The sequence below is a fragment of the Bos grunniens genome, chromosome 18, assembly GCF_055505025.1.
Source record: "Bos grunniens cultivar Pamir isolate PY7600 chromosome 18, Bosgru_T2T1.0, whole genome shotgun sequence".
Lineage (NCBI taxonomy): Eukaryota > Metazoa > Chordata > Mammalia > Artiodactyla > Bovidae > Bos > Bos grunniens.
Genome location: NC_141182.1, coordinates 10,785,976 through 10,812,907, shown reverse-complemented (window position 1 = coordinate 10,812,907; position 26,932 = coordinate 10,785,976). Strand labels below are relative to the sequence as shown.

Here is a 26,932-nt window from a genome sequence, read left to right as displayed (position 1 = left end):
CGGAACCCTTTGCCAGTGCACTAATCTCTTTGGAGATAGTACAATGTCTGAATTAATTACTAACATTTAAAATATTTCCTTTCTTAACTCCCCCATTTGCTTTGCTCGCAGCCTAGTATGTTCCTTCATTTGGCAGAATTCTGCAACGTCACCCACCACTGAGATTGCTCGGTCCCTGATGTATTGCTATTGATTTGTTTCTGGCGGTAGCTTGACCTAAAATGTGTGTAACAAGCAGGCATTTTATGATAAAGCTGTTGTGTTGTGCACGCTCTGTGTGGAATGCAGGGAAAGATCCAGATTCCGCGTGACAGTGCCAAAAAATATAAGTAGCCATTGTTCAAATCACAGCAGGGCTATTTCTCTTTCGTGGCCTTTTAGACTTTTGTTGCCCTAAAATTTCATTTTATTGAAAGCCCGCATTTTCCACCTGGTATTTCTTGACAGGATTTTTTTTTTTCTACTTTAGTTTCTAAAATTCTGTATTTCAAGAAAGAAAACAATTTTGCACAGCAAAGGAAGTCATCAGCAGATGAAAAGACAACCCTCAGAATGGGAGAAAATATTTTCAACTGAAGCAACCAATAACAGATCAGTCTCCAAAATATACAAAAAACCCAATAAAAAAATGGATAGAAGAACCAAATAGACATTTTCCCAAAGACAACGTACAGATAGATGGCCAAGAGGCACATGAAAATATGCTCAACATTGCTAATTATTAGAGAAATGTAAATCAAAACTACAATCAGATACTACCTCCCACCAGTCAGAATGCCCATCATCAAGAAGTCTGTACACACTGGAGAAGGTATGGAGGAGGGCAGCCCTCTTACACTGTGGATGGGAATGTAAATTAGTGCAGCCACTATGCAGAACAGTATGGAAGTTCCTTAAAAAACTAAAAATAGAATTACCTTAAGATCCAGCAGTCCCATTCCTGGGCATATATCTGGAGAAAATCACAATTTGAAAAGATACATGTACCCTGATGTTCGTATCAGCAGAGGAATGGATAAAGAAGGTGTGGTGTGTATGTGCATATATGTTATATATAATGGACTATTACTCAGCCATAAAGAATGAAATAATGCCATTGACAGCAACATGGATGGACCTAGAGATGACCATCCTAAGTCGGACAGAGAAAGACAAATATGATATTGCTGGGTGTGGAATCTAAAAAAAAATTATTCAAATGAACTCATTAATGAAACAGACTTGCAGACTTCAAAAACAAACTTAATGGTTACCAAAGGGGAAATGTGGAGGGATAAATTGGGACTTTAGGATGAATTTATATATAAGGACTTACTGTATACAGCACGGGAACTCTACTCAATATCCTATAATAAACTATAAGGTAAAAAAAAAAATCTGAAAAAGGAGGAATGAATGTATGTATGACTGAACCACTTTGCTGTACACCTGAGGCTAACACAACTGGTGAATCAGCTGTACTCCAAGATAAAAGTTTTTAAAAAAGGTAAGGTCTCCCAAATAGCCACCTCCTGGGACTAAAACAGGAGTCTCTCTCAGAGCTGAGGTTGTTTCCCAGGGGTAACAGCAAGCCGGAGAGGCACCGGGTCCCCTTCTTTCTCTGCCACCTCCGCCCACACCCCATGAAGCCTGAGCCCCGGGGGCGGGGCCTGACCGCCGTGCCTAACTGAGCCCGCGAGGACGCCCTCACCTCCTTCCAGAAGATGAAGAGGGTCCCGCTGATGATGGTGGTGGCCGAGAGGAGGATCCGCAGGACAAGGGCTCGGCTCAGGATCTGGTCCTTGACGTTCCTCGGCGGCTGCCGGAGTGTGTCCTTGTCCACCGGCTCCACACCCAGGCTGCTCGGGACAAAACCGGACACTTTGAAATAAACCACTGAAGAGACGTGCAGAAGTCGAATGCACAAGGTCATGGTGAAGTGACGCGCCAGGGTCCACGTCGAAGGCCTGGACGGGCGTGTGCAGCGCCTCCAGGTCGTCTTGGTCCTCTGCCCCCTCCCTCATCACCCAGCTCCCCTCGGTTCCTTCCTGGGTACCCCTCACGGCCTGGACCCCGTGGACAGCCCTGCAGGTCCTCCACCTGCGGGGCCATAGAAAAGCCCGCCCTCGGCCAACCTAAGGATCCTGAACAGCGCCTGGCCACCCCATCACCTGGGCCTGGAGGTGATGGGCCTCCCCATCTGGGGCCTGGCCTCGTCCCAGTTGGCCTGGAGAAATGGGATCTGCCTTCAGCCTGCCTTCAGCCAACTCTGAAATAGGATCAGCCAGCAGGGCGGTGTGGGGACACCAAGGAGGTAGCACGCTGGGGGAGACCCCTCCTAGGCAGACACGCTGGGGTCCATCTGTGCTCGCACCCCGTTCCCAGGAAGAGCATGGAGAAGAGGGAAGCCTCTGGCCATGGGGGGAATGAAGCTGTCACTGGCGATGATTAGATCAGTAATAGTAACACTTCAGTGGCCCCACCTACCCTGTGCTCAGACACAGGGAAGCCCCTCGCATGCTCACACAGGCCTCCCCACCTCCAGAGCCCATCCTGCCTCCTGTGTCACTCTGCTGGCCTCACATCCTCTTCTCACTCATCCAGCCACTAATTCCCTAAGTGCCTGCTGTGTGCCGAGCACCACTGCAGAGCCGAGGACCCTGCAGGGAACAAAGCCTTCCCCCACAAAGCTGACATCCTACAGGGGAGATGGATTATGATCAGATAAACAATGAAATAGTTTCCCCTCTAGGCAAAAATAAAGCAGGGTAAAGTGGCTGGGAGGGAGGAGGCTGCTGCCAGGGTAATCAGGGAGGACTTCTTGGAGGCAGTGACCAGAATGCAGGTAGCCCAGGGAGAGCCTTTGAGGCAGAGAGTTTGCCACTGCCTGGCCAGCCCACCAGATGCCTCCTCCCGTGCTCGGTGTGTACCCCTTGTCGTGTGTCCCTGCCAGCCCACTGCCTCACCTCTGCGCCGGCGGCCCGTCCATGATGATGTTGATCCACAGGATCTGCATGGCGTTGAGGGGGTTGGGCAGGTTGCACACGGTGGACAGCGTGATGAGGCTCAAGGCCGAGATGCTCCTGCAGGGCACACACACGGCAGGTCACCAGCTGCTCCCAGACCCGGCCACTAGGGGGCGCCGGCCTGGACTTACGTGCTCAGCTGAAAGCGGACAAAGTTCTTGATGTTATGAAAGATCCCCTTGCCTTCCTCCACTGCGTTCCTGCGAGAGAGGAGAAAGCGTTTACTGACAAAGACGGCAGGGTGGGAAGGGTCAGCCAGCTCTGTTGGTTGCTAAAGGAAGCGATGGTCTCCTTGCTGGCATTCTCGGGAGTGGTAGAGGAGGGGGATGTCCCAATAGGTGTCACCAGCCCCTGGGGACGGGTCCCCGAGCCACGATCACCCTTCTGTCTGAAGATTGCACACAGATCATTCTCTCATCCAAGGCCTGGGACCCCAGCCCTCACCCAGGACTCCCAAAGTGCCTCCTGCCCCTCGGCGATTCACCCAAGAGAACGGGCCCCTGACCCTGCTTTCCGTGGGGTGGGCCTGGGGACGCCGTGTACACCCACCGCAGCAGAGCAGGGGGCCGCCACCCCAGGTGTTTCTGTGACTAAGGAACCACCCGAAGGCCGGCTTACATGATGGCCGAGAACTCGTCGTCCACCAGGATCATGTTGGCGGCCTCCTTGCTGACGTCCGTCCCCGTCTGCCCCATGGCGATGCCGATGTCCGCCGACTTCAGGGCGACCGCGTCGTTCACTCCGTCCCCGGTCATGGCCACAATCGCCCCTGTCTCCTGCAGAGCCTTCAGAAAGAGGAGCCCGGGGAGAGGGGGGCTGCAGCCTGAGCACCTGCCTTCCAGACCCTTCTCTGCCATCGCCCCTCATCTCCCTCCACATCAGGCGAGCCATGACCCTCTCGGCCTCAGCTTTTCCATCTGCAAAGTGGGATCACAGCCCCTCCTTTTCAGGGCTGTGGTGAGCCCTAAACTAAGACCACAGAGGGGACAGTGCCTGTGTCATCCGTCACCATGACAACAAAAACTGGCCACCTGCTTCTACAAGGATGAAGTAACCAGCCACTGCAGCCGCTGACCTTCCACACACCCCAAAAGCAGCTCAGGGTGTAGATGAGGAGGGAGGGAGAAACCCACAGAACAGGCTATTTTCAGGGGCGGATGTTACAAGCCTCGATTCTTACATCCTTTCATATCCAGAAAAGCACTAAAAAGTCATCAACAGAGACATCAGCTCCTCGTGACTAGCACCAAGCCTCCGCTATAACGTGTGCCGTCAGCACGGCACCAGAGTTGCATGTCTGGTGTCACAGAGTCCCTCCATCTGTCCTCCCCGCTCTGGGGCGGTTCCTCAGCGCTACCTGAGGTGCTGTCTCTGGGCTATCGTCCTCATTCTGCCTCAAGTAAAACTCAAAACTCCCACGGTGTGCTTGATTTTTTTCAGTTGACAACCATTAACAAAGAATAATCAGTTTGTCCCCATGTGAATCCATGTCGTGCCCAATAGGTATTAATATTTTCTTTGAAGAATGACTGGCACAGAGACTCATTCTGTAGAACTAAAAAACCACCAAGTAACACAGAAGAGAAAAACACAAGCGTTAAAGAGCAACTTTCAAAGCATCCGTGTGCAGGAAAAGCACATGTCTGCAGGAGCCTCTCACTCCAGCCCTCTTGTTTTTGAAGCACCGTCACACCAGCTCTTCCTGGGCACTGCTGTGGGCCAGGCAGCTGTAAAGGCTTCACGGGCTGGCTTCATTTCACCCTCTTCTCTCCTGCCTTGTGAATTAGCTGGTATTGCTCACATTCTCCCCAGTTTACAGATGAGGAAACTAAGGCCTGGAGTTAATACACCAAATTAATACACCAAGAAGCACCCGACTAACCAAGGCTGGCCTCTGCATTCCTCCCTTTCCACCACCCAGTTCCCACTCCCTGCCTTTGGTGGACGCAGCACAGGGCCTCCCCAGTTCTCCTCTCCCCAGAGGCCGGGGCAGCTGCCCTGGGGCCCCCACTGGGCCACCCGTGAGCAGAGCCGCCACCCGCCCCCTACCCACCTCGAGCTGTGCCCCGAGGGACCAGAAGAGGCGCATGACTGACCTTGATGATTTTGAGTTTGTGCTTTGGGCTGGTCCTGTAGAAGACGGACACCTGGAGCCGGAGCCGGAGAGGACGGAGCATCAGTGCTGAGGACCGGGCAGCCCCGCCCTGCCCCCGCCGGCGAGCCCCGGAGGGGGACCCCACCTTCCCGATGTGCTCGGCCAGCTCTCCCTGCTCGGCGCTTTCCACCTCTTCCCCGGACATGGCGCTCAGCTTCCCATTGCACAGACCGACGTTCCTTCCTGGGACGGGAAGGGGATGGTCCCTTCTGAGGGCCTGAGCCTGTGGTCCCTGCCCTCACCCCTCACTGCGCCTGCCTGACATCTGGCCCTTCCTTGGCCACTGGGAGAAACAAGAACAAAACCACCACTGCTCCAGTTGGAGAGCTATGCTGCTATGCTGTGCGTGCCCTCAGTCGTGTCTGACTCTGCGGCCCTGTGGACTGCAGCCCGCCAGGCTCCTCTGTGCATGGGATTCTCCAGGCAGGAATACTGGAGCGGGTTGCCACTCCCTTCTCCAGGCGGTCTTCCTGACCCAGGGACTGAATCTGCGTCTCTTGCGTCTCCCGCACTGCAGGCTGACTCTTTACCCCTGGCCCCACCTGCTACGGTATGTGACCTTAATTCCATCCACAGAACAAACTGGCAACAAAGGCCTTATGACCCCCACTTTAGAGATGAGGCAACTGAGAGGGAGGTGGTTTTCCCAAGGTCACAGGGCAGGTAAGTGCTAAGACTGGACCTGCCATGGTTCTTTCTGTCTGATTCCAGAGTCTGAGATCTTCCCCCAGTGCCAGGCTGCCTCAAGACAAGAGGGGGAAGAAGACCAAGGTGCGACACCCCTCCCAACAGTAATAAACGCAGTAGGAGGAGGAGGGGGGAGCTGGTCCTCTGCCGAGGAAGAGCCTGAGGGTCAGAGTGGCTCACTGGTTTGCTCAGGGCACATGGCTAGTGGCACAAGGCAGACTGGGCCTGTGGAGATGAGGTGTGATCGTGGGTGGACGGACAGCCCGAGCACACAGAAGCTTCTCAGTGCGCTTGACGTCCTTCCCTCTTTGGGAGAACCTGCTGACGTTTGAGAGACAAACACCCACTCGGGCGGTGGGATGTGGGTCCTTGAGCCTCAGAAATCTCTCCCTAGCACGTGGAAGGCAGGCGTGAGCTCTGCTGACCAGGTCCCTCGAGGAATAAGCGCTGGTGGTGGCCCGTGCCCTCCAGCCCTCCCCGGGTACCTATCGCCAAGGCCGTCTCCAGAGCATCCCCCGTTATCATCTTCACGGACAAGCCCGACTCCGAGAGAACCTGGACTGCTTCCTTCACGCCAGCCCTGGGAGGGTCGATGATTCCGATGAGACCCAGAAACGTCAGCTTCCCCAGCTCGGGCCCGGAGGCCAGGGCCAGCACTGTGGACAGAGCAGGAAGGTTTGGAAAACTTTCGTCCCCAGTCGGCCCGGCCCCCACCCCATCCGCGAGGGGCTGGGCCCTAAGTGCCTGGACCACAGTGGGAAGGGAAGGTATTCTCAGTGGTCCTCAGGCCCATGCAGGGCAGCAGCTTTTGACAGCTCACCCAAGATGGGGAGCAGGGCCAGTGACAACACGTCCCATGAGAAACGGGACCCTGTCCACCGGCAGCGGTGTCCCACCCAAGGGAAGCGGCCAGGAGAACGTCTGCGGGCTGGCACACGGGATGTTTCGACAGCCTGCTGTCTATAATTGCTCTGCCCTTCTCGGTCACTGCCAGCAGACTTGGGGTGGCAGCTACCAAGTCACGAAAAGTGTGCGGGAGGAACACAGGTGAGAGGACCATGTTTCAGCAGCACAGAAGCCAGGCCCAGCTCGGGACGATGTTCTGAGGAGGGTGCTGTGAGAACTGACCTTACTGTGTCACCTTACTGATACTGGAGGGAGGCTGTGGCCAAGAAGTTTCAGCTGTGACCCCTCAGTCATCAAACTGTGCTGGAGATGCAGGGGGTGCGTACCAGTGATGCTGGGGACGTGTACCAGTGATGCAGGGGGCGTGTACCAGTGATGCTGGGGACATGTACCAGTGATGCAGGGGGCGTGTACCGGGGATGCAGGGGGTGTGTACCGGTAATGCTGGGAACGTGTACCAGTGATGCTGGGGGCATGTGCCAGAGATGCAGGGGGCGTGTACCAGTGATGCTGGGAACATGTACCAGTGATGCTGGGAACATGTACTAGTGATGCTGGGGGGCATGTGCCAGAAATGCAGGGGGTGTGTGCCGGTGATGCTGGGGGAGTGTGCCGGAGATGCAGGGGTGTGTGCTGGAGATGCAGGGGACGTGTACCAGTGATGCTGGGGATGTGTACCAGTGATGTAGGGAGCGTGTGCCAGAGATGCAGGGGGTATGCGCCAATGATGCTGGGGGAGTGTGCCGGAGATGCAGGGGGCGTGTACCGGTAATGCTGGGAACGTGTACCAGTGATGCTGGGGGCATGTGCCAGAGATGCAGGGGGCGTGTACCAGTGATGCTGGGAACATGTACCAGTGACGCTGGGGGCATGTGCTGGGGATGCAGGGGGTGTGTACCAGTGATGCTGGGGGCGTGTGCCGGGGATGCTGGGAGCGTGTGCCGGAGATGCAGGGGGTGTGTGCTGGAGATGCAGGGGGCGTGTGCCGGGGATGCAGGGGGTGTGTACCAGTGATGCTGGGGACAGGTACCAGTGATGCAGGGAGTGTATGCCAGGGATGCAGGGGGTGTGTACCAGTGATGCTGGAGACGGATGCTGTGGATGTGTACCAGTGATGCTGGGGGCGTGTGCCAGAGATGCAGGGGGTGTGTGCCGGTGATGCTGGGGATGTGTACCGGTGATGCTGGGGGCGTGTACCGGTGATGCTGGGAGCGTGTACCAGAGATGCAGGGGGTGTGTGCCGAAGATGCTGGGGGTGTGTGTCAGTGATTTGGGTGCCATGCCTCCCTTCCTACCTGCCCTGCTAACCTCTGTCCCAGAGATCTGCCACATCCTCACCTTCAACACTTGTCAGTGAGCTACTAGCAATTTATAATTCCTGCCCCCTGAAAAGAAAAACTAAGGCAATTGAAACCAATATAGCAAGCCAACGCTGCTCAGTTTCCCCTGAGGGAGTACACATGTTCCAGAGTGTTTTTAGACACTTTCTCTGATAACAGACAGGCTGGCACATGACAGCAGGGAGTCTGACTTAATGTTCAGCCCATCAGGGAAGGTGTCGGCTCTGGTGCAGCAAGCTGGAAATGGCCAAGAAATGAAATGTCTGTTCATTTACAAGAACCGTGGCTTTTCCTGAAAGCAGGCCTTGAGCAAGATGACCAATTAGGAAAATCAACGTTTCTGGGGCGGCCTGTTCACATGTCTTAGAAAACTCAGGACCTCTCCTCGCACATACGAGGTACATCTGGGTTAACGGGTGTCATCTGGCAGCTAGGATGTGGAGGGCGTCCTATGTTTCATCTGCCCAGGAGGGTCCACCCTGGCTTTTCCCCCATCAGCGCTCTACCTGACGCCCCTCTGATCATTATCGTGTTGACCAGGGACCATGCGTTATGACCCTTGAGAAGTCAGCATCCTGTGCGGACTCAGCATAGGGCTGGGAACACAGCCACTGACCTCGCAGGCCCAGGGATCCCATCTTCTTCTCCTCCTGCTGGCAGAAGGCTCGCTGCTGGGGCGTCAGCGGCAGGGGGATGCCCCCATGGTTGTACATGGCGCAGTAACGAATCACCTCCTCAAAGGCCCCCTTCATGAAGTACATATCTTCCCGCTCCTTGGAAAATACAGAGGGAAAAACATTGGCAGTCACTGCCTGCTTCAGCTCCTGGTGACCATCACCTTGTCCACACGGAGGTGTTCACAGTGGGGTCATTGATCTGTTTCAGTTAATGATGATGGTCTGGGATAAATGACCCCACCGGGAAGAGAAGTTACAGGAAGTCCATGTGATGGAACCACACGCAGCCCAGAGAGGGCTGATCTGTGACCCGGACACCCGCCCCCTGCATCAGGGCCCCTGGTCAGTTGTTGCTCAGAGCATCCACATGTTTCATGAACTGGTCATATCCCAGCTTTTACATGTGTGACTGACTCCTAGGTGTCCAGTTCAGGGAGACTTCCGAGCGAGGGAGGCACCATGAACTTGGCTTATGAGGATGAACCCAAACGAGCAGCTGACCCTTTTCTGGTGTATCTGTTAGGCTCTGTCTCCCCTAGACCGTAAGCTCCAGGTGGCAGGTGCCTTGTCAGTATGACCCCAGCCCTAGCACAGCGCCCACTTGCTCATGGTAGACAGTGAAGGCACTTGTATGCACTGACACGGAAAGCTGTCCCAGACATCATTTAAGGGAAAAGAACAGATAACACACTATACACAGCAGGACCTTCTTTAGAAACTACCACCCCACATGTTGCTACCTGCACCTGCAGACTCTGGAAGGCTCGATCTCTGACTGCTGAGGGGCATAGTGGGGATGGGCGGTGGGCAGAAAGAGAAAAGGGGCAGGATTGTCAGAAGGGTCCACTTTTTAAGTCACATTTCTATCTTTTTTTTTTTCAATGAAAATATATTATCATTGCCTTAGGGGGAAAATAAGATTTGAAGGTATTACAACATTGAAAAAAGTCCAGAACGCCTCTTAAGTACCGGGAATCTGTATTATACTCGTCCACTCACGGCAAAGACCTGGGATAAGCTGGCCGAGCTGCTTGCCACCGTGAATGAGATGGAAAATCTCAGCATAGACAAGACATGGCAGGTTCCAGCAAGAGCAGAAAGTTTGGAGCAAAAGGTGGAAGGCAATAAAAATCTTTTTAAAGAGAAAGAAAAGGTTTTTTGTTTTTTTTTTTGTTTTTGTTTTTGTTTTTCAGTAGAAGATCTGAAAAGCTACAGAAAATGTAAAAAAAGGGGAGGGGGAAGATAGGGTGGGCTGTCTCACCCAGGGATAGCTGGTAAGAGCTTGGTACATATTCCCCTTGGTGGCTTAGAACATACATGTGCACACACACGTGAGGTCATCCGTCTATGGTGGGCACGAGGGGTGCGTCCCGGATCGTTCCCCCATTGCAACAGTTACATGAGCTCATACGTGTAAAGAACCCAGCATGCAGCAATGTGACAAAAGGAGCCCAAGTTAGCAACGGGCTCAGCGTCATCAGTAGGAGCCTGTAGTCACTCTGGTAGGAATTACTCAGTCACTGTACTGCAGGCCGCTGAGTCTCATACCTGAACTTGCATCAGAACCCCCAGCAAACACAGACGACTGGACTCCACCCCTGGAACATCTGATGCTGAGTCTGGGGTACAGCCTGAGAATCTGCATTTCAAACAAATTCCAAGGAGATGCTGCTGCTGGTCTGGGACCCCACTTTGAGGACCAGAGATTCAGAAGACAATCTCGAAAGTGGCCCCAAGATACTCAGAGCTTTCATCGCCATCAACTGTATTTTCACATCTTCGGATGTCATAGAAGCAGCTGGGAACTTGAAACTCATCTCCTGACCTCTGCATTTTGCTTTGCTGGGGTGGGGGCTGGAAGGGGGCAGAGAGACAACCTCACCTCATTCTTGGAGCTGCACTGAACTGCCATCCACTTCTGCTCCGAACTGAACGGGATCTCTTTCTTTCGGATGTATGAATCTTTAATATCGCCTAAGTCCATCTGGGATAATAAATGGGATGTTTTCAGTGAGTCATCCTAAACCAATCTCTATGCAAAGCTCTGTCCATTTAAATTATTCATTATTCAAACCACCTCGGGCAGATGAGAAATCCAAGCGTTTAGGTCACGGAGAAAGGCCATGGGGTTTCTGCCAGGAGGAATGTTTCAGACTTGAAGAGCTGGCAGAAGGAGCCCCTGGGAGTGTGTGCGGGCGGCCAGCCCTCGGGTCCCTGCCAGTGACGTTCAATTGATCTCTGATGCTTTCAGGTCAGTTCCTGGACAGGTCTGAGCCTCTACTTCCCCAGATGTAAACCAACCCTAATGCATCCCACTGCCCACTCACGGGGTGAAAATGGGTCCTTAAGGGGTGAAAAAATCTAGTCCTTTTATGTATAAAGCACACACAAAAAAACGCATACAGTATAGGAACAGACATGTAGTACATCTGTGACATTAAATACCTGTACTCCTGCCTGTGTTAGTTGCTCAATCATGTCCGACTCTTTGTGACCCCATGGACTGTAGCCCGCCAGGCTCCTCTGTCCATGGGATTCTCCAGGCAAGAATACTAGAGTGGGTTGCCATGCTTCCTCCAGGGAACCTTCCTGACCCAGGGATCAAATCCAGGTCTCCCGCATTGCAGGCAGATTCTTTACTGTCTGAGCCACCAGGGAAGGGTGGTGGGAACCTCCCTGGTGGCTCAGTGGTTAGGCCTTCACCTTTCAAAGAAAGGGGTGTGGGTTCCATCCCTGATTGGGGAGCTAAGAACTCACGTACCTCGAGGCCAAAAAACCAAAACATAAAACCAAAAGCAATGTTGTAACAAATTCAATGAAGACTTTAAAAATGGCCCATATTTTTAAAAAAAAATCTTAAAAAAAAAATCTCATGGAGGGAGTGATTAGGGGAAAAACACCTTAAAAGCCTCCTAAGAGGGTGCTTATTTAACTTATATGCAGAGCACATCATGAGAAATGCTGGGCTGGATGAAACATAAGCTGGGATCAATATTCCTGGGAGAGATATCAATAACCTCAGATATGCAGATAACACCACCCTTATGGCAGAAAGGGAAGAAGAGTTAAAGAGCCTCTTGATGAAAGTGAAAGAGCAAAGTGAAAAAGTTGGCTTAGCTCAACATTCAGGAAACTAAGATCATGGCATCTGGTCCTATCACTTGGTGGCAAATAGATGGGGAAACAATGGAAACAGTCAGAGACTTTATTTGGGGGGGCTATAAAATCACTGCAGATGGAGACTGCAGCCATGAAATTAAAAGACGCTTGCTCCTTGGAAGAAAAGTTATGACCAACCTAGACAGCATATTAAAAAGCAGACACGTTACTTTGCCAACAAAGGTCAATCTAGTCAAAGCTATGGTTTTTCCAGTAGTCACGTATGGATGTGAGAGTTGGACTATAAAGAAAGCTGAGCGCCGAAGATTTGATGCTTTTGGACTGTGGTGTTGGAGAAGACTCTTGAGAGTCCCTTGGACTGCAAGGAGATCCAACCAGTCAATCCTAAAGGAGGTCAGTCCTGGGTGTTCATTGGAGGGACTGATGCTGAAGCTGAAACTCCAATATTTTGGCCACCTGATGCAAAGAACTGACATTTGAAAAGACCCTGATGCTGGGGAAGATTGAAGGTGGGAGGAGAAGGGGACAAAAGAGGATGAGATGGTTGGATGGCATCACCGACTCAATGGACAGGAGTTTGAGTAAACTCTGGGAGTTGGTGATGGACAGGGAGGCCTGGCATGCTGCAGTCCATGGGGTTGCAAAGAGTTGGACGTGACTGAGCGACTGAATGAAGAGTGTGTCATGGGTTACGTGTATCCCTAAAGACACATTGAAGGTCTAACTCCCCAGGGCCTGTGATGGGGTCTGATGTGGAAATAAGGTCTTTGCAGGTGTGACAATGTTAAGATGAGGTCATTGGGGGAGCTGATTCCGGTATGACTGGTGTCCTTTAAGGAAGAGGACCCGGCCACGTGAGGACCTGCCTCACTCAGACAGGACTTTGAATCCCGCTACTAATCCGGCTCCCAGTGAAAGAACTGCCCACGCGGACAGCACAGACCTCCTACCTTCATTGCCAAGGCCACCAAGGCGCCCTCTGTCGGCTGCCCCATCACGGTGTTTTTTCTGATGATGGCATTGTTGGCAACACAGCCTGCCTGCAAAGCAGGGAGGGGTTTCTGAAGGTCATTTGTTAGTATTTGGAGCTGCACCCGTCGGGGTCCCAGGCGCGCTCAGGCATGTGAAAAGGTCCAGCCCTGAAGGCTTGACCAGTTTTCGGGGCTGGGCTGGGGTGGGAGGGAAGGACGAATTTACTCTTCAAAATGTGCCAGAGTCCCCACTGTGCAAAAGCCACATGGTAACACCGGGTTGACCAGAAAGTTCGTTCAGGTTTTTCCATCACATTTGAATGTACTTTTCAGCCAACCCAATAATTTACTGACTCAGCAGAATGCTAGCTGTCACAAAGCCATCCTAAGGACTGAGAGTGGGAAGGCAGGCAGACTGGGGGTCACGCGTATGAGGCCCCGCTGACGGGGACACAGCCTTCTAATCAGGGTGACGAAGGGTCTTGGGATCAGACTGTGGTGACCACCTCGCGAACACACTGTGACCCACTGAGCTGTACTCTCCGCAGTGGCGAATTCTGTGGCAGGTGATCTATTGCTCAATTTAAAATAATAACTGAAAAAGTAGAAACAGCTAAGAAAGGAACACGGGTGAATGCAGGGGTGTGCGGGGAGGGAGCAAGCAGCGGGAGCAGGGGCTCCCAGTTCTTCCCTGACCTCCCACCTCTCCATCTCTATCTGGGCCGTTTCCATAACCTGACCCCTGGGGTGTGGCCCGGTTGTCACCAAGAACCAGTCGGTCCAACTGCCGTCTCTATCTGCAGACAGAACCCATCAGCTCTGTTCAAGGCGAGTGTTTATCTCCACGGCGGCACTCTTGATGCTTACCTCCACTAACTTCCCCACCGAGACGTTGGAAAACTGCTTAATGACTTCCTTGGAGGGTAAAAGGCAGACAGTCCCATTGCCGTTGTAGCCAACTCCGCTGACCTGCAGGGCAAAGCCGCAGATAGGGGTGTCCCTGGGAGGCAAAGAGTCGCTCCCCTGGCTGGCACGTATCTTTTTTCTGGGGGGAGGGTCCACCCTTGAGGACAGGGTCCCACCATGAGCAAGGCTTCAAGCATGACCGTGTCCCCTGCAGAACTAAGTATTCATCAGACACCCAGTGCACTTCAGTATTGCAACAGGGCATCTTGCAGTCAGTAAAAACTATGGCTGTGAAGACCAAATAGTAGCATATAAGACTGCTTATGTTCTAGAATGGGGGTGGACAAGCTTGTTATAGAGCCAGACAGCAAATGTTTTAGCCTTTGAAGCCCATACAATCTGAGTCGCAGTCACTCAGTGGTTGGCGTGCAAAAGGAACCGCGGACAGTGTGCAAACCACCAGGTATAGCATCATGCCAGCCGGGGGTGGCTGCCTTCTATCAGTCATGCTCTTGCTATTTGTATTAATGGCAAGGAAACTGTCCAATAACCCACATTTATGTCTTCCTTATTGTTTTCTGGAAGACTTTGTGTGCTTTCTCTGAGAAGATAAAGGTCTGGCAGGGCACTCCTTGGTCTCGAACCTTATGAATTCACATGGACTCACCTCGGCGTGGAGCCCATCAGATGTTACGAGTTGGGTGACGGTCATTTCGTTGGCAGTCAGAGTCCCCGTCTTATCGGAACAGATGACGTTGCAGCAGCCTGGACAGGAAGACGTCAGAGTTGATGGGAGAGAGAAGTCGTCACCATCAACTCTCAGCCTTACGAAACACCCAGGTTGAATTATCATGGCACCAAGAAGCCCGTTCAGTCCAGTTTGTAAGAACTCAACCAGCGGGAGCTCCTTACCTAAGGTCTCCACGATCGGCAGCTTCTTCACAATGACTCGCTTCCGGGCCATGCGCAGCACTCCCAGGACCAGCGTAACTGTGACGACGATGGGCAGGCCCTCGGGGATGGCGGCCACAGCCAGGCTGGATGGAAAAGGCCAGACGGGTCACCTTTAACACGCACTTAATGTGATGTGAAGTCCAGCTGATGTTGATCACGTGTTTGCCCGGTGACGCTCACCTGTGGGTTCTCCACCTCTCTGTTCTATTCTCTGCTCCCAATCCCATGATCCACCTGCCTCCTTCTTCAGTGTCCACTGCTCTGAGCTTTCCCCCTGCAAAACCCTGTTCTCCTATCAGACATCCACACTTTAGTGTGAATTAGTCTGTCCAACATTTTGCCTGTTTAAGTACTTTTGCATTTAAATTGTTGCTATTATGAAAGTCTTGGACCCTTGAGAGAAATTTCCAGGATCACACAATAAGTGGACTTTTTGGGTTCAGAAAGTCCCTGGGTTATCTAATGGTTTAGACAGTTTCTGTGAGAAACCAGACAAGGACATGAAAACTGGGGGAGATGATGTAACACAGCGGTGCCTTTGCCTGGCTTAGCAGGTTGTTTTGGTGTCTGTTCACTTCCTTAGGACCCCCTCCCCACTCTTTCTGTACCACGTGGCCCCACCCTCCACAGTTGATTGGATTAGAGGAGAACATGTGACTCAAGCTGAACCAATGAGCTCCTCCCTTGGGAATCTGCATTGGAAGCACAGAATCCCCTTCTTGTAGCAAGTGTTGTGTCTTGCCAGTGACCGCAGACCGATGGGGGAGGCTCTGGAGTGGGGGCAGACTGCAGAGCTGTGCAGTGAGCGTCACCACACCACACCCAAAGGGCTCACCCTTTGCACAGCAGAGGCCTGCAGGTAGTCAGTAAATATTTGCTGAACACACAGGAATGAGTGAATTCATGGCAAGTGCAAGAGCCCAGACACACCCTGGCCTCACACATACTGAGCGCTCTACACAGGTGGTCCATAACCAGAAAGCCCGGCTGACGATGTCCATCCAGCCAAGCCACGCACGGCTACAGTATTTCATCAAACCTGAGGTGCTGTTGATTAGAGAGGGCACCATTATCTTGTGCGTCACTAAAGAAAGGAAAAATACTGCCTATTAACCGACACAGTGCTTTCTTATCACCTCACTTGTGAGAAGCAGTCTGACTGCAGAGAAGGTAAAAAGTGAAAAAGAGTGTACATCTTAGAAGTGAGGAAATATGGTATGAACGGCGATCTTTTACCCGGAGACAAAGACGCATTCAGGGGAAAGTTACATAAACCAAGGTGACAGAGTTTGGTCAAGAGACTGTTCTGGTTTCTATGGTGACAGCAAGAAGGTTCCTTGGTTTTATGGCATGGGCTGACAAGACCAGCTAAGCAAACATTTGCGAAGGGTTATTGCCAGCCCTTCCCTCCTACATGGCATGGGAAGGACATTGTGTGTGTCTGGGTGCTTTTGTCATAATAAAAAAATTAACTGGCAAACTAATAAAGATTAGGCTAGACCAGGAAAAGCAAGTGGACCTTGGCTCATCCTGAAGGTCCCCTGCAGCAGAGGGAAGCAGGAAAAAGCTTTTAAAAGGATGATTCTTGGGTTATTTGTTTTGGAGAATCTCTTGCACGCTGGCTATCTTGCCATTTCTAACTTATGATTGAGAGGTTCTGAGTGATTTCACTTCTGCTAAAAACTGAAGAGTCTTGGGACTTCCCTTGCTCCCTCCTCCATACCTCTGCCCAGCCAGTCCCCTCCCCATGTGGTCCTGTGGCTGAGACTCCGGGCTCCCAGTGCAGGGGCCCCGGGCTTGATCCCTGATGGGAGAACTGAATCCCACAAGCTACAACTAGGAGTCCACACGCTGCGGCTAGGAGACCCGGCACAGCCTACGAAAGAAAGGAGTGCGGAAAACAAAGCAAAGCTGAAGAGCCTCGTTGTTCCCAAGCCACAAGTGAAACCAAAAGACTTGGTTTTCTTTCGAGTTTACTGTTAAGACCAGAAATCAGAAATAACCTTGGGGAGGGACTTCCCTAGTGGTGCAGTGGCTAAGATGCCACACTCCCAATGCTGGAGTCCTGGGTTCGATCCCTGGTCAGAGAATTAAGACCTGGTACAGCTAAATAAATAAATAAATATTAAAAAAAAATCACCCTGGGGAGGTGGGGTTGGGGTGGACATAGGAGCCTATTCTCTTACAGACCTGGAACTATTTAACAGTCTTTTTGGCTCTTGGAACTCTCCATGGTTGATGACATGGGTCGGGATGCATCCTCACGTGGAGGAGGTTCTCATTCATCATGGTCTGAAGGCTCTGCTTATTCTGGGAGCCCCTCACAGCTGAGGCTCGCCCTCTGTCCCTAACCCAGCCTTTGAAAGACCTAGTCATCTGAGCCCCCTTTCCAGCACCCAGCCTTCCTCCCTGGCCCCACCTCTTGCTGGAGTCCCAGCTGGGGTGGCTGGAGCCACAGCCTCACTTCTCTGATGCTTCTCTGAAGACTGATGCTTCCTGAACCGACAGCATCCGTATCCCCAGGGAGCCTGTTAGGAATTCAGGGTCTCCCATCCCCGCCACCCTCTAGCCTGAGTCACAGTCCCTGCAATCTGTTTGGGACAAGCTCTCCCAGGGACCCTCATGTGGTGAGGTTAGTTACGCTCAAGTCCAAGGCCCCCAGCTCTACAGCGTCCTCCTCTTCGGGAAGCCCTGCCCTCGCCTCCAACTCCACTGTCCACGGCCACGCCCCTGCTCCTTCCTCCCGAGCCTCGGAACACGCTGCAGTTCACGCCTCCCACCGCCTCTCTGCTCCAAAGGAGAGCAGAGATGGCCGCACGGTGCGTGGAGAAGGGTTCTGAGGATGTGATTGGGCTCTGGAGGAAACGGGGCCCGTGAGGTTCCATGTGATCAGCCCCTAAGGGACCCCAGCCCCCGACCCCGTCCGGTCTTATCCCCCAGCCAGCTGCACCTCCTTCTGGGTTCCGTGGATGGGCCAGGCTTGCTGCCTCCTCCACGCCTCTGCCCTGCCAGTCCCCTGCGGCCAGTCCCCTGTCTGAACGCCCGCCCTCCCCACCCCTAGCAGGTCCGCATCTCTCCAGCTTCAACTCCTCAGAGAAACCTCCAGCTGCCTTTTCTGGGTCACCCCTTCCAATCTCCCCATTTAATCCCTCCCTCAGCTGTCATCTCCTGTGCAGTACTGATCAGAAGTTGTGACTATTTGCTAACATTCACTTAAATTGTTCACGTTTACTTTCCCCTCCAGCCTGCAGACTCCAAGGTCCAGCTCCAACAGCAGTGGACAAGGCAAGTACACAGTAAGCAGCTGCTCAGCAAACACGTAGGGGGCAAGTAAACAAGCCAACTGCCAGGACCACAGGCAGCAGGGGGAGAGTCCCTGTCCTGCCCGGGTGGTGGCCGGAGCACTGACCGGGACCCTGGTTTTGGAGCAGAATGCATGGCGTTGGCAGTCTGTCTCCTCCGCTCCCAGAATCCTGTAACTGTGGCAAGTGTGCTGGCCTAAGCTCCAGCTTCCCCATCAGGAGACCAGCCTGCCCGGCAGAGTGGTCCATGATGCACAGGGCCACGTGTCCCTCCAGAGCCCCACCCCTCCTCGACCCTGGCTGCACCACCTTCACTTTCCTGAAGATTCTAGAACCGACTCACCTAGTGTATCAACATTCAGATACCGACCCAAGGAAAAACGGCCATCGAAAGCTCTGGGTTCTGTTTTCCTTTATTCCATTCAGGGCACACATAGCTCAGGAGACAAAGTCAGGCCACTCTATTCAACTTGAGATCATGACTTTGTCTATTCAAAAGAACACCTTGGGGGATTCCCTGGTGGTCCAGAGCAAGACTCCATGCTCCCAGTGCAAGGGAACAGGGTTCTATCCCCGGTCAGGGACCTAGATCCCACATGCTGCAACCCAGCCCCAGTGCAGCCAAATAAATAAGTACTTTAAAAAAAAAAAAAAAACCCTCAAAAAATAAAAATAGTCATTGAATACTTCTGTAATAGGACACATACCTGCCCACAGGTGGACTTTGCCCGCCTGCCTCTCAATACACACAGTGCCCCATGATTTAAAAAGAGGCATTTGGAATGTTAAAAGACCCATACCTGAATCTCGTCCTACTGCTAACTGCCAGGTAATGGCATCCATTCATTTATACACGGATGGACTTGACTAAGTACCAGAGACGTGTGCATTCCACCCCCCAGTGCAAGGCTCTCTTGCCTACACTGGCCAGCCCCCCACGGCCTCCACACTTCACACGGGATGCCCCATCCCCTGGGAGTGCCCCACTGTCACTTACTATAATGGCAGTTCCAATTCAGCTGTTTGCAAACAGTTTCCTTTTTTTGTATACATTAGAAAGGCTCCAAGGATCCTTGTAATAACAGCTTTCTTAATTACCTGCTTTCTGTTTTCTTTGTTAAGATGTAATTCACATATCATAAAACTCGCCCTTCTAAAGTATACAATCCAATGGTTTTTAGTATATTCAGAGTTGTATAACCATCACCATAATCACTTTTAGAACCTCTTGCTGCTGCTGCTGCTGCTGCTGCTGCTAAGTCGCTTCAGTTGTGTCCGACTCTGTGCGACCCCAGAGACAGCAGCCCACCAGGCTCCTCCATCCCTGGGATTCTCCAGACAAGAACACTGGAGTGGGTTGCCATTGCCTTCTCCAATGCATGAAAGTGAAAAGTGAAAGTGAAGTCACTCAGTCATATCGAACCTCTTAATCACCCTCTAAAGAATCCCCGTAACTGCTGTGGTCCCTCCTTATTTCCTGAGCTCATCTCCTGGCAGGCACTTTTTCTGTCTGTATGAATTTGCCTCTTTGGGGCATTTCATAAAAACAAATGGCTTCCCTGATAGTTCAGTTGGTAAAGAATCCACTTGCAATGCAGGAGACCCCGGTTCAATTCTTGGGTCAGGAAGATCTGCTGGAGAAGGGATAGGCTATTCACTCCATTATTCTTGGGCTTCCCTGGTAGCTCAGTTGGTAAAGAATCTGCCTGCAGTGCAGGAGACCCCAGTTCGATTCCTGGGTCAGGAAGATCCCCTGGAGAAGGGAAAGTCTACCCACTCCAGTATTCGACTTTTACTTCACTTCATAAAAACAAAGTCATATTATGCGGCCATTTGTGTCTGGTTCCCTCCTCTTTGGGCTTCCCAGGTGGATCAGTACTAACGTATCTGCCTGCCAGTGAGGAGACGGGTGTTCCATCCCTGGGTTGGGAAGATCCCCTGGAGGAGGAAATGGCAACCCACTCCAGTATTCTAGCATGAGAAATCCCAAGGACAGAAGAGCCTGGCAGGCTACAGTCCATGGGGGTCACAAAGAGTCAGACACGACAGCACACACCATACATTCGCCTTCCTCTTAGCCGCATGTTTCTATGGCAACCACCCTGTATCAAATGCAGTGCTTCACTCTTTTTTGTGGCTGAATAATAATACACTGCATGTTGCTTATCTGTCCATTAATTGATGGGCATCTAAGTTTGTTTACATCATGGGTTTGATGTACTAAGTATAAATTTTTGCTCACCAACATTAAATATTTAATAAATATTAAAATAATTTCCCACATATCACCTTTGGAAGTGGTCAAACAGGAGATGGCAAGAGTGAACATCAACATTTTAAGAATCAGTGACCGAATGGACAAGAATGGGCAAATTAATTCAGATGACCATTACATCTACTACTGTGGGCAAGAATCCCTTAGTAGACATAGAGTAGCCCTCATAGTCAACGAAGGAGTCCAAAATGCAGTACATGGGTGGCAATCTCAAAAATGACAGAAAGACTTTGGTTCATTTCCAAAGCAAACCATTCAACATCACAGTAATGCAAGTCTATGCCCCAAAAACTAGTGCTAAAGAATTGGAATTGCATGGTTATACAAAGACCTACAAGACCTTCTAGAACTAACACCAAAAAAAAAAAAATGTCCTTTTCATCATAGGGGATTGGAATGCACAAGCAGAAAGTCAAGAGATACCTGGAATAACAAGCAAGTTTGGCCTTGGAGTACATAATGAAGCAGAGCAAAGGCTAACAGAGTTTTGCCAAGAAAATGCACTGATCACAGCAAACACCCTCTTCCAACAACACAAAAGACGACTCTACACAGGGACATGACCAGATGGTCAATACTGAAATCAGATTGATTATATTCTTTGCTGAAGATGGAGAAGCTCTATGCAATCCGCAAAAACAAGACCAGGAGCTGACTGTGGCTCAGATCATGAACTTCTCATTGCTAAATTCACCTAATTTGAAGAAAGCAGGGAAAACCACTAGGCCATTCAGGTATGACCTAAATCAGAACCCTTATGATTATACAGTGGAAGAGAACCCCATAACTGTTGGGGTCAAAGAGATTCAAGGGATTAGATCTGGTAGATGTAATACCTGAAGAACTATGGATGGAGGTTGGTAACATTATATGGGAGGTGGATCAAAACCATCCCCAAGAAAAAGAAACGCAAGAAGGCAAAATGGTTGTCTGATAAGGCCCTACAAATAGTTGAGAAAAGAAGAGAAGTGAAAGGCAAAGGAGAAAAGGAAAGATATATCCATCTGAATGCAGAGTTCCAAAGAATAGCAAGGAGAGATAAGAAAGCCTTCCTTAGCGAGCAATGCAAAGAAATAGAGGAAAACAACAGAATGGGAAAGACTAGAGATCTCTTCAAGGAAATCAGAGATACCAAGGGAACATTTCATGCAAAGATGGGCTCGATAAAGGACAGAAATGGTATGGACCTAACAGAAGCAGAAGATATTAAGAAGAGGTGGCAAGAATACACAGAACTGTACAAAAAAGGTCTTAATGACTCAGATAACCACGATGGTGTGGTCACTCACCTAGAGCCAGACATCCTGGAGTGGGAAGTCAAGTGGGTCTTAGGAAGCATCACTCTGAACAAAGTTAGTGGAGGTGATGGAATTTCAGCTGAACTATTTCAAACCCTAAAAGATAATGCTGTTAAATTGATGCATTCAATATGCCAGCAAATTTGGAAAACTCAGCAGTGGCCACAGGACTGGAAAAGGTATATGTATTGGATTTCATTCCAATCCCAAAGGGGAATGCCAAAGAATGTTCAAACTTCTGCACAACTGCACTCATTTCACATGCTAGCAAGGTAATTCTCAAAATCCTTCAAGCTAGGCTTCAGCAGTACATGAACCAAGAACTTCCAGATGTATAAGCTGGATTTAGAAAAGGCAGAGGAACCAGAGATCAAATTGCCAATATCCTCTGGATCATAGAGAAAGCAAAGGAATTCTAGGAAAACATCTACTTCTGCTTCATTGACTATGCCAAAGTCTTTGACTGTGTGGATCACAACAGTGGAAAATTCTTAAGGAGATGGGAATACCAGACCCACCTTACCTGCCTCCTGAGAAACGTGTATGCAGGTCAAGAATCAACAGGTACAATCAGATATGGAACGAGTTGGTTCAAAATTGGAAAAGGAGTACGTCAAGGCCGTATATTGTCACTCTGCTTATTTAACCTACGTGCAGAGTATATCATGCGAAATGCCAGGCTGGATGAAACACAAGCTGGAATCAAGACCGCCAGGAGAAATACCAATAACCTCAGATATGCAAATGACACCACCCTAATGGCAGAAAGCCAAGAGGAACTAAAGAGCCTCTTGATGAAGGTGAAAGAGGAGAGTGAAAAAGTTGGCTTAAAATTCAACATTCAAAAAATGAAGATCAGGGCATCCAGTCCCATTACTTCATGGCAAATAGATGAGGGAAAAAATGGAAACAGTGACAAATTTTACTTTCTTGGGCTCCAAAATCACTGCAGACAGTGACTGCAGCCATGAAATTAAAAGATGCTTGCTCCTTGGAAGAAAAGCTATGACAAGCCTAGATAGCATATTAAAAAGTAGAGACATCACTTTGCCGACAAAGGTCTGTATAATCAAAGCTATGTTTTTTTCCAGTAGCCATGTACTGATGTGACAGGTGGACCATAAAGAAGCTTGCGTGCTGAAGACTTGATACTTTTGAACTGTGATGTTGGAGAAGACTCTTGAGAGTACTTTGGAGATCAAACCAGTCAATCCTAAAGGAAATCAACCCTGAATATTCATTGGAAGGACTGATGCGGAAGCTCTAATACTTAGGCTACCTGATGTGACGAGCTGACTCACTGGAAAAGACCCCGATGCTGGGAGAGACTGAGGGCAGGAGGAGAAGGGGAGACAGAGGATGAGATGGTTGGATGGTATCACCGACTCAGTGGACATGAGTTTGAGCAAACTCCAGGATAGTGAAGGACAGGGAAGCCTGGTGTGCTACCGCCCATGGGGTTGCAAAGAGTCAGACACAACTGAGCAACTGAACAACAACGTATCACCTGAACCATCTTATAGACAACACAAGGTGGGGGTCCCACCCCGGGGAAACCAACACGGGCCTGAAGTGGCTCCTTCACATCCCAGATCACCAGTTGCCCCTCTGCTGGGACAAGCCTGTGTCCCCAAGCAGCCATGGAAAAGCTGTGGCAACTCCCCCTGCCTGCCTCTGCTCCTCCAGCAGGACCTGGGCTGGGAGAGTTGTTTATGAGCATCGCCAGGCCAGGGAAGGCAGGTTCCCCAGGCTTAAAGCCCAGACCCTGGTTCTGCTCCCTGCCGTCAGCCCTGTCTTCTGTCCTCTCCTGCAGCCGTCTCCATAAACCAAGGGCCGAGTTCCAGATGCTAATTAGAACACGCACCCACCTTGTGCTCAGTTTGGCTGCAGGCACCTGCAAGGGGTACCAGGGCATCCTCACGCACCCTTAGGAGGGTTGACGTCACCCTCATTTACAGAGGAGGACACAGAGAACCAGAAAGTGAAGATGCTTGCCTGGGGTGGCCCCGCTAGCAAGTGGCAAAGTGTTGGTCGCTCAGTCATGTCTGACTCATTGTGACCCCATGGACTGTAGCCCACCAGGCTCCTCTGTGCGTGGGATTTCCCAGGCAAGAATACTGGAGTGGGTAGCCATTCCCTTCTTGGGGGGATCTCCCCAACTAGGGATCAAACCTGGGTCTACTGCTTTGTAGGCAGATTCTATACTGTCTGAGCCTCCAAGGAAGCCAGCAAATGGCAAAGGCAGAAACTAAACTGGGCAGGCTGCTTCTCAGTTCAGTTCAGTTCAGTCGCTCAGTCGTGTCCGACTCTTTGTGACCCCATGAATCGCAGCACACCAGGCCTCCCAGTCCATCACCAACTCTCGGAGTTCACTCAGACTCATGTCCATCGAGTCAGTGATGCCATCCAGCCATCTCATCCTCTGTCGTCCCCTCCTCCTCCCGCCTTCAATCCTTCCACAGAACTGACTCCTTTGAAAAGACCCTGATGCTGGGAAGGATTGAAGGTTGGCTCTGGAGTCCGTACTTAGCCAGTAAGACATAAATCCATGGCTCGGGGGACAAGGACGAGGAGCTGTCATTCCTTTTTCTGACGTTCGTTGGACACCCCCACCACCAGACAATGCGTTGCGGGGGACTGGGGCTTGGAGTGGAGAGGCTGCATCTGCCCCACACCGTTCCTGCCCCCAAACTCCCACCTTCTCTTGCTGCACAAATGAAGGGCAATGGCCCAGCACCCTTACCTGACCCCGATGGTGAACATGCTGAGCAGGTGTTTCCCTTGCAGCCAGCCAGTGAACATGATCAGGCCTGGGAGGAGATGGAAACACACACATAAGTACACACACACACACACACACACGCACACACACACGTATATATACAGGCTCAAGGAGAAGAGGGCGGCAGAGGATGGGATGGTTGGATGGCATCACTGACTCAGTGGACATGAATTTGAGCAAACTCTGGGAGATAGTGGACAGGGAAGCCTGGTGTGCTGTAGCCCAAGGGGTTGCAAAGAGTCATATGTGACTTAGTGACTGAATGTTTATGAACAACACGCAGAATGAACAGCAACAGAATGTTTATGAACACACGCACACACCCATCCACACACACACAAGTATGTTCTTCAACGTCTGAAGGCATTCCAAACTCATTTCCTTAGTGTTTACGGAAATACAGACACAGAGCAGTTATGAATAACTTCAAACACTTGTCACCGCTCCCATTTTTAAGGAAGGAACTCTCCTGCTTACAAAAGAGGATGGTTTTCCTTTTTCAGGAAAGGATCAAGTCAGTTCAAGTAAAAGAAAGAAACAGCCACCCGGTTTATTTGGGGCTGTTTGCAACATTTCTGAGCTATTCCAGAAGTTTCCCACAGGCTGTATGTTTACAGGACTTGCCCCAAGGTTTCTGACATGACCAACGACAGCCGCTCCCCTGATTCGTTCAGGAGCTGGTCTCTCTTAGCTGATTTTATTCTGCATTTTTGTGATTAAAGACATTCCTTATCCCATTTTTCTCTTTCATCAATTGTTGGCCCAGTATTTAACCACCAGACACTGTGTTAGACACGGGGTATGTGGACAGTCAGAGATGGAGCCTTCAGGTAAAGAAGTGCATGACTCATGCTGGGGCCCATGAAAGGCCCGAGATGTTCTGACAACGGGGCAAAGTTCAGGGTCCACCAGGCACGGCCTCGGTTTGCTCATCTGTAAAGTGGAGGAAATGACTACATCTTCCTCAATGACTTGTTTTAGGATTTAAGATGTAACAATGCCCTTGGAGATCTCAGCATGGCTCCTGGCCCACAGTAACACCAAGTCATGAACTGCTGTGGCCACAGTTACAAGACAGGCGAGGGGGAAGTAGGAGGTGAGAGGGGTTGCCTGTTGACACATCCTGGGGGACTTGCCGAAGAGCATCAGCTGTGTCTTGTAGGGAAAGCAGAGCCAGGGTGAGCTTTCTGCTGGGCAGTAGTGGCGTGTGTGTGTCTGCATGTGTTTGGGTATGTGTGTGTTGGGGGTAGAGAGGTCATAAGATCTGATTTATTGGGGTTTCATTTTTTTTTTTTCATACTTTGACTAGCAACAGAACTCAGTAGTCAAAATCTTAGCAGGAACCCAAATGAACCTAGAAAGATTAGGGGGAAGTTTTACTAAAAATAGGGGCAGAGCCAACCCACAGGACCTGCCCCCATCCTGGGTCCTGCCACAGTAGGAGGGTGGGGGCCTCACAAAAGCCAAATGTGCTTATTTCTTCCCAAATTCAGGTTCAGTAATTTTCCATCGGTGTCTAGAAATAGGACACTGTGAGTATTGAGACCACAGAGGTGACAAACACCACTTTCCCCTGAAACCGGCTGTTAAGCCTTTACCAGCACACCACTCTTTCCCAGCATCCCTAGGCCTTTCTAAGGGTTCACAACTCCCACTCTGCCAGAGCAGTTCTTGAAATATTTACTAAAAAGAGAAAACATCTGAGCGGTTATCACGGGCCTGGCCACAGACATGCCAATTTAAGTTCTAAGTTAACGTGAGGAATAACGGCTTATACGAGGCAGTGACCCTGCAGCACCTCTGACCTTTGATAGATTTCATCCTGTGGAAAGGCCTGCTACGAGCATCTATTTGACAATCTGTCTTGAAGCACACCTACTTGGTATTTTCTCTGGGGGCTATTGCTACAGCCCGTTCTCCTTCTGGCAACCCCAGGGTCTAGAGCAGGTGGCAGACAGCTTTTCCTCCAACAGGTTGGGCAGAAAACAGTACTTGCTTTATGAGCCTTATGGTCTGTTGCAGCTCAACTTGGCTATTGCAGTGTGCAAATGGCCATAGATAATATATGAATGGGTTTGGCTGTGTGCCAATAAAAGTTATTTGTGAACACTGAAATTTGATTTTCATATAAGGTTAATGTCAGAAGATAGTCTTCTTCTGATTTTTGTAAAAGTCTTGGCTTGTGAGCCACACAAAACAGGTGGTGAACCCGATTTGGCCTGGGAGTCAGAGTTTCCATCCCCTGCTCTAGAGAGTAAAAGGGCCCTCTGGGTAGCCAGGGGCATGTGGGCATCCATCCACCCTGTCCCAGATGCCTGATCAGTGTAACCCCAAGGAGGGCAGGTGAATGATGGCATAGAGCCACTCTCTCTCCATGACAGACATCACTAATCTATCACAGTCCTCCTCCACCATGCCTGAGCACGGCCTCCAAATCCTCTCACAAGCACAGAGCCCTCCCTGGCTGTGATAAAACCCACTTCCCATGAAACTGCTCCAGGGAAAACTAGGGCGGAAAGGAGGGAAGAGGACACAGAGCTATTCGAAAACAGGA

The 26,932-nt window shown here is 50.8% G+C and overlaps 2 protein-coding genes and 1 long non-coding RNA gene across 16 annotated transcripts in view; 2 read left to right on the top strand and 1 right to left on the bottom strand.

The window, feature by feature from the left end:
- Positions 1-1,376, top strand: part of MEAK7 (MTOR associated protein MEAK7) — a 34,518-nt gene extending 33,142 nt beyond the window's left edge. For both annotated transcript variants that reach the window (XR_015145311.1, XR_015145310.1), the window contains exon 8: positions 470-1,376. The gene's annotated coding sequence lies outside the window, so the exon portion shown is untranslated. The remainder of the gene's footprint in view (positions 1-469) is intronic.
- Positions 1-26,932, bottom strand: part of ATP2C2 (ATPase secretory pathway Ca2+ transporting 2) — a 100,230-nt gene that overhangs the window by 3,789 nt on the left and 69,509 nt on the right. For all 13 annotated transcript variants that reach the window (XM_086350123.1, XM_086350130.1, XM_086350126.1 and 10 more), the window contains 14 exons: positions 24,340-24,406; positions 14,680-14,804; positions 14,435-14,532; positions 13,729-13,830; positions 12,841-12,930; positions 10,653-10,754; positions 8,710-8,866; positions 6,333-6,503; positions 5,246-5,343; positions 5,102-5,152; positions 3,624-3,790; positions 3,137-3,205; positions 2,946-3,062; positions 1,691-1,838 (listed from right to left, as the gene is read on the bottom strand). In XM_086350123.1, the coding sequence (XP_086206249.1) occupies positions 1,691-1,838; positions 2,946-3,062; positions 3,137-3,205; positions 3,624-3,790; positions 5,102-5,152; positions 5,246-5,343; positions 6,333-6,503; positions 8,710-8,866; positions 10,653-10,754; positions 12,841-12,930; positions 13,729-13,830; positions 14,435-14,532; positions 14,680-14,804; positions 24,340-24,406 (1,562 nt within the window). The remainder of the gene's footprint in view (positions 1-1,690; positions 1,839-2,945; positions 3,063-3,136; positions 3,206-3,623; positions 3,791-5,101; positions 5,153-5,245; positions 5,344-6,332; positions 6,504-8,709; positions 8,867-10,652; positions 10,755-12,840; positions 12,931-13,728; positions 13,831-14,434; positions 14,533-14,679; positions 14,805-24,339; positions 24,407-26,932) is intronic.
- On the top strand, positions 6,499-9,922 carry LOC147353025 (uncharacterized). The gene is made up of 2 exons (XR_015145313.1): positions 6,499-7,071; positions 9,678-9,922. It is a non-coding gene; the product is annotated as an uncharacterized LOC147353025 (long non-coding RNA).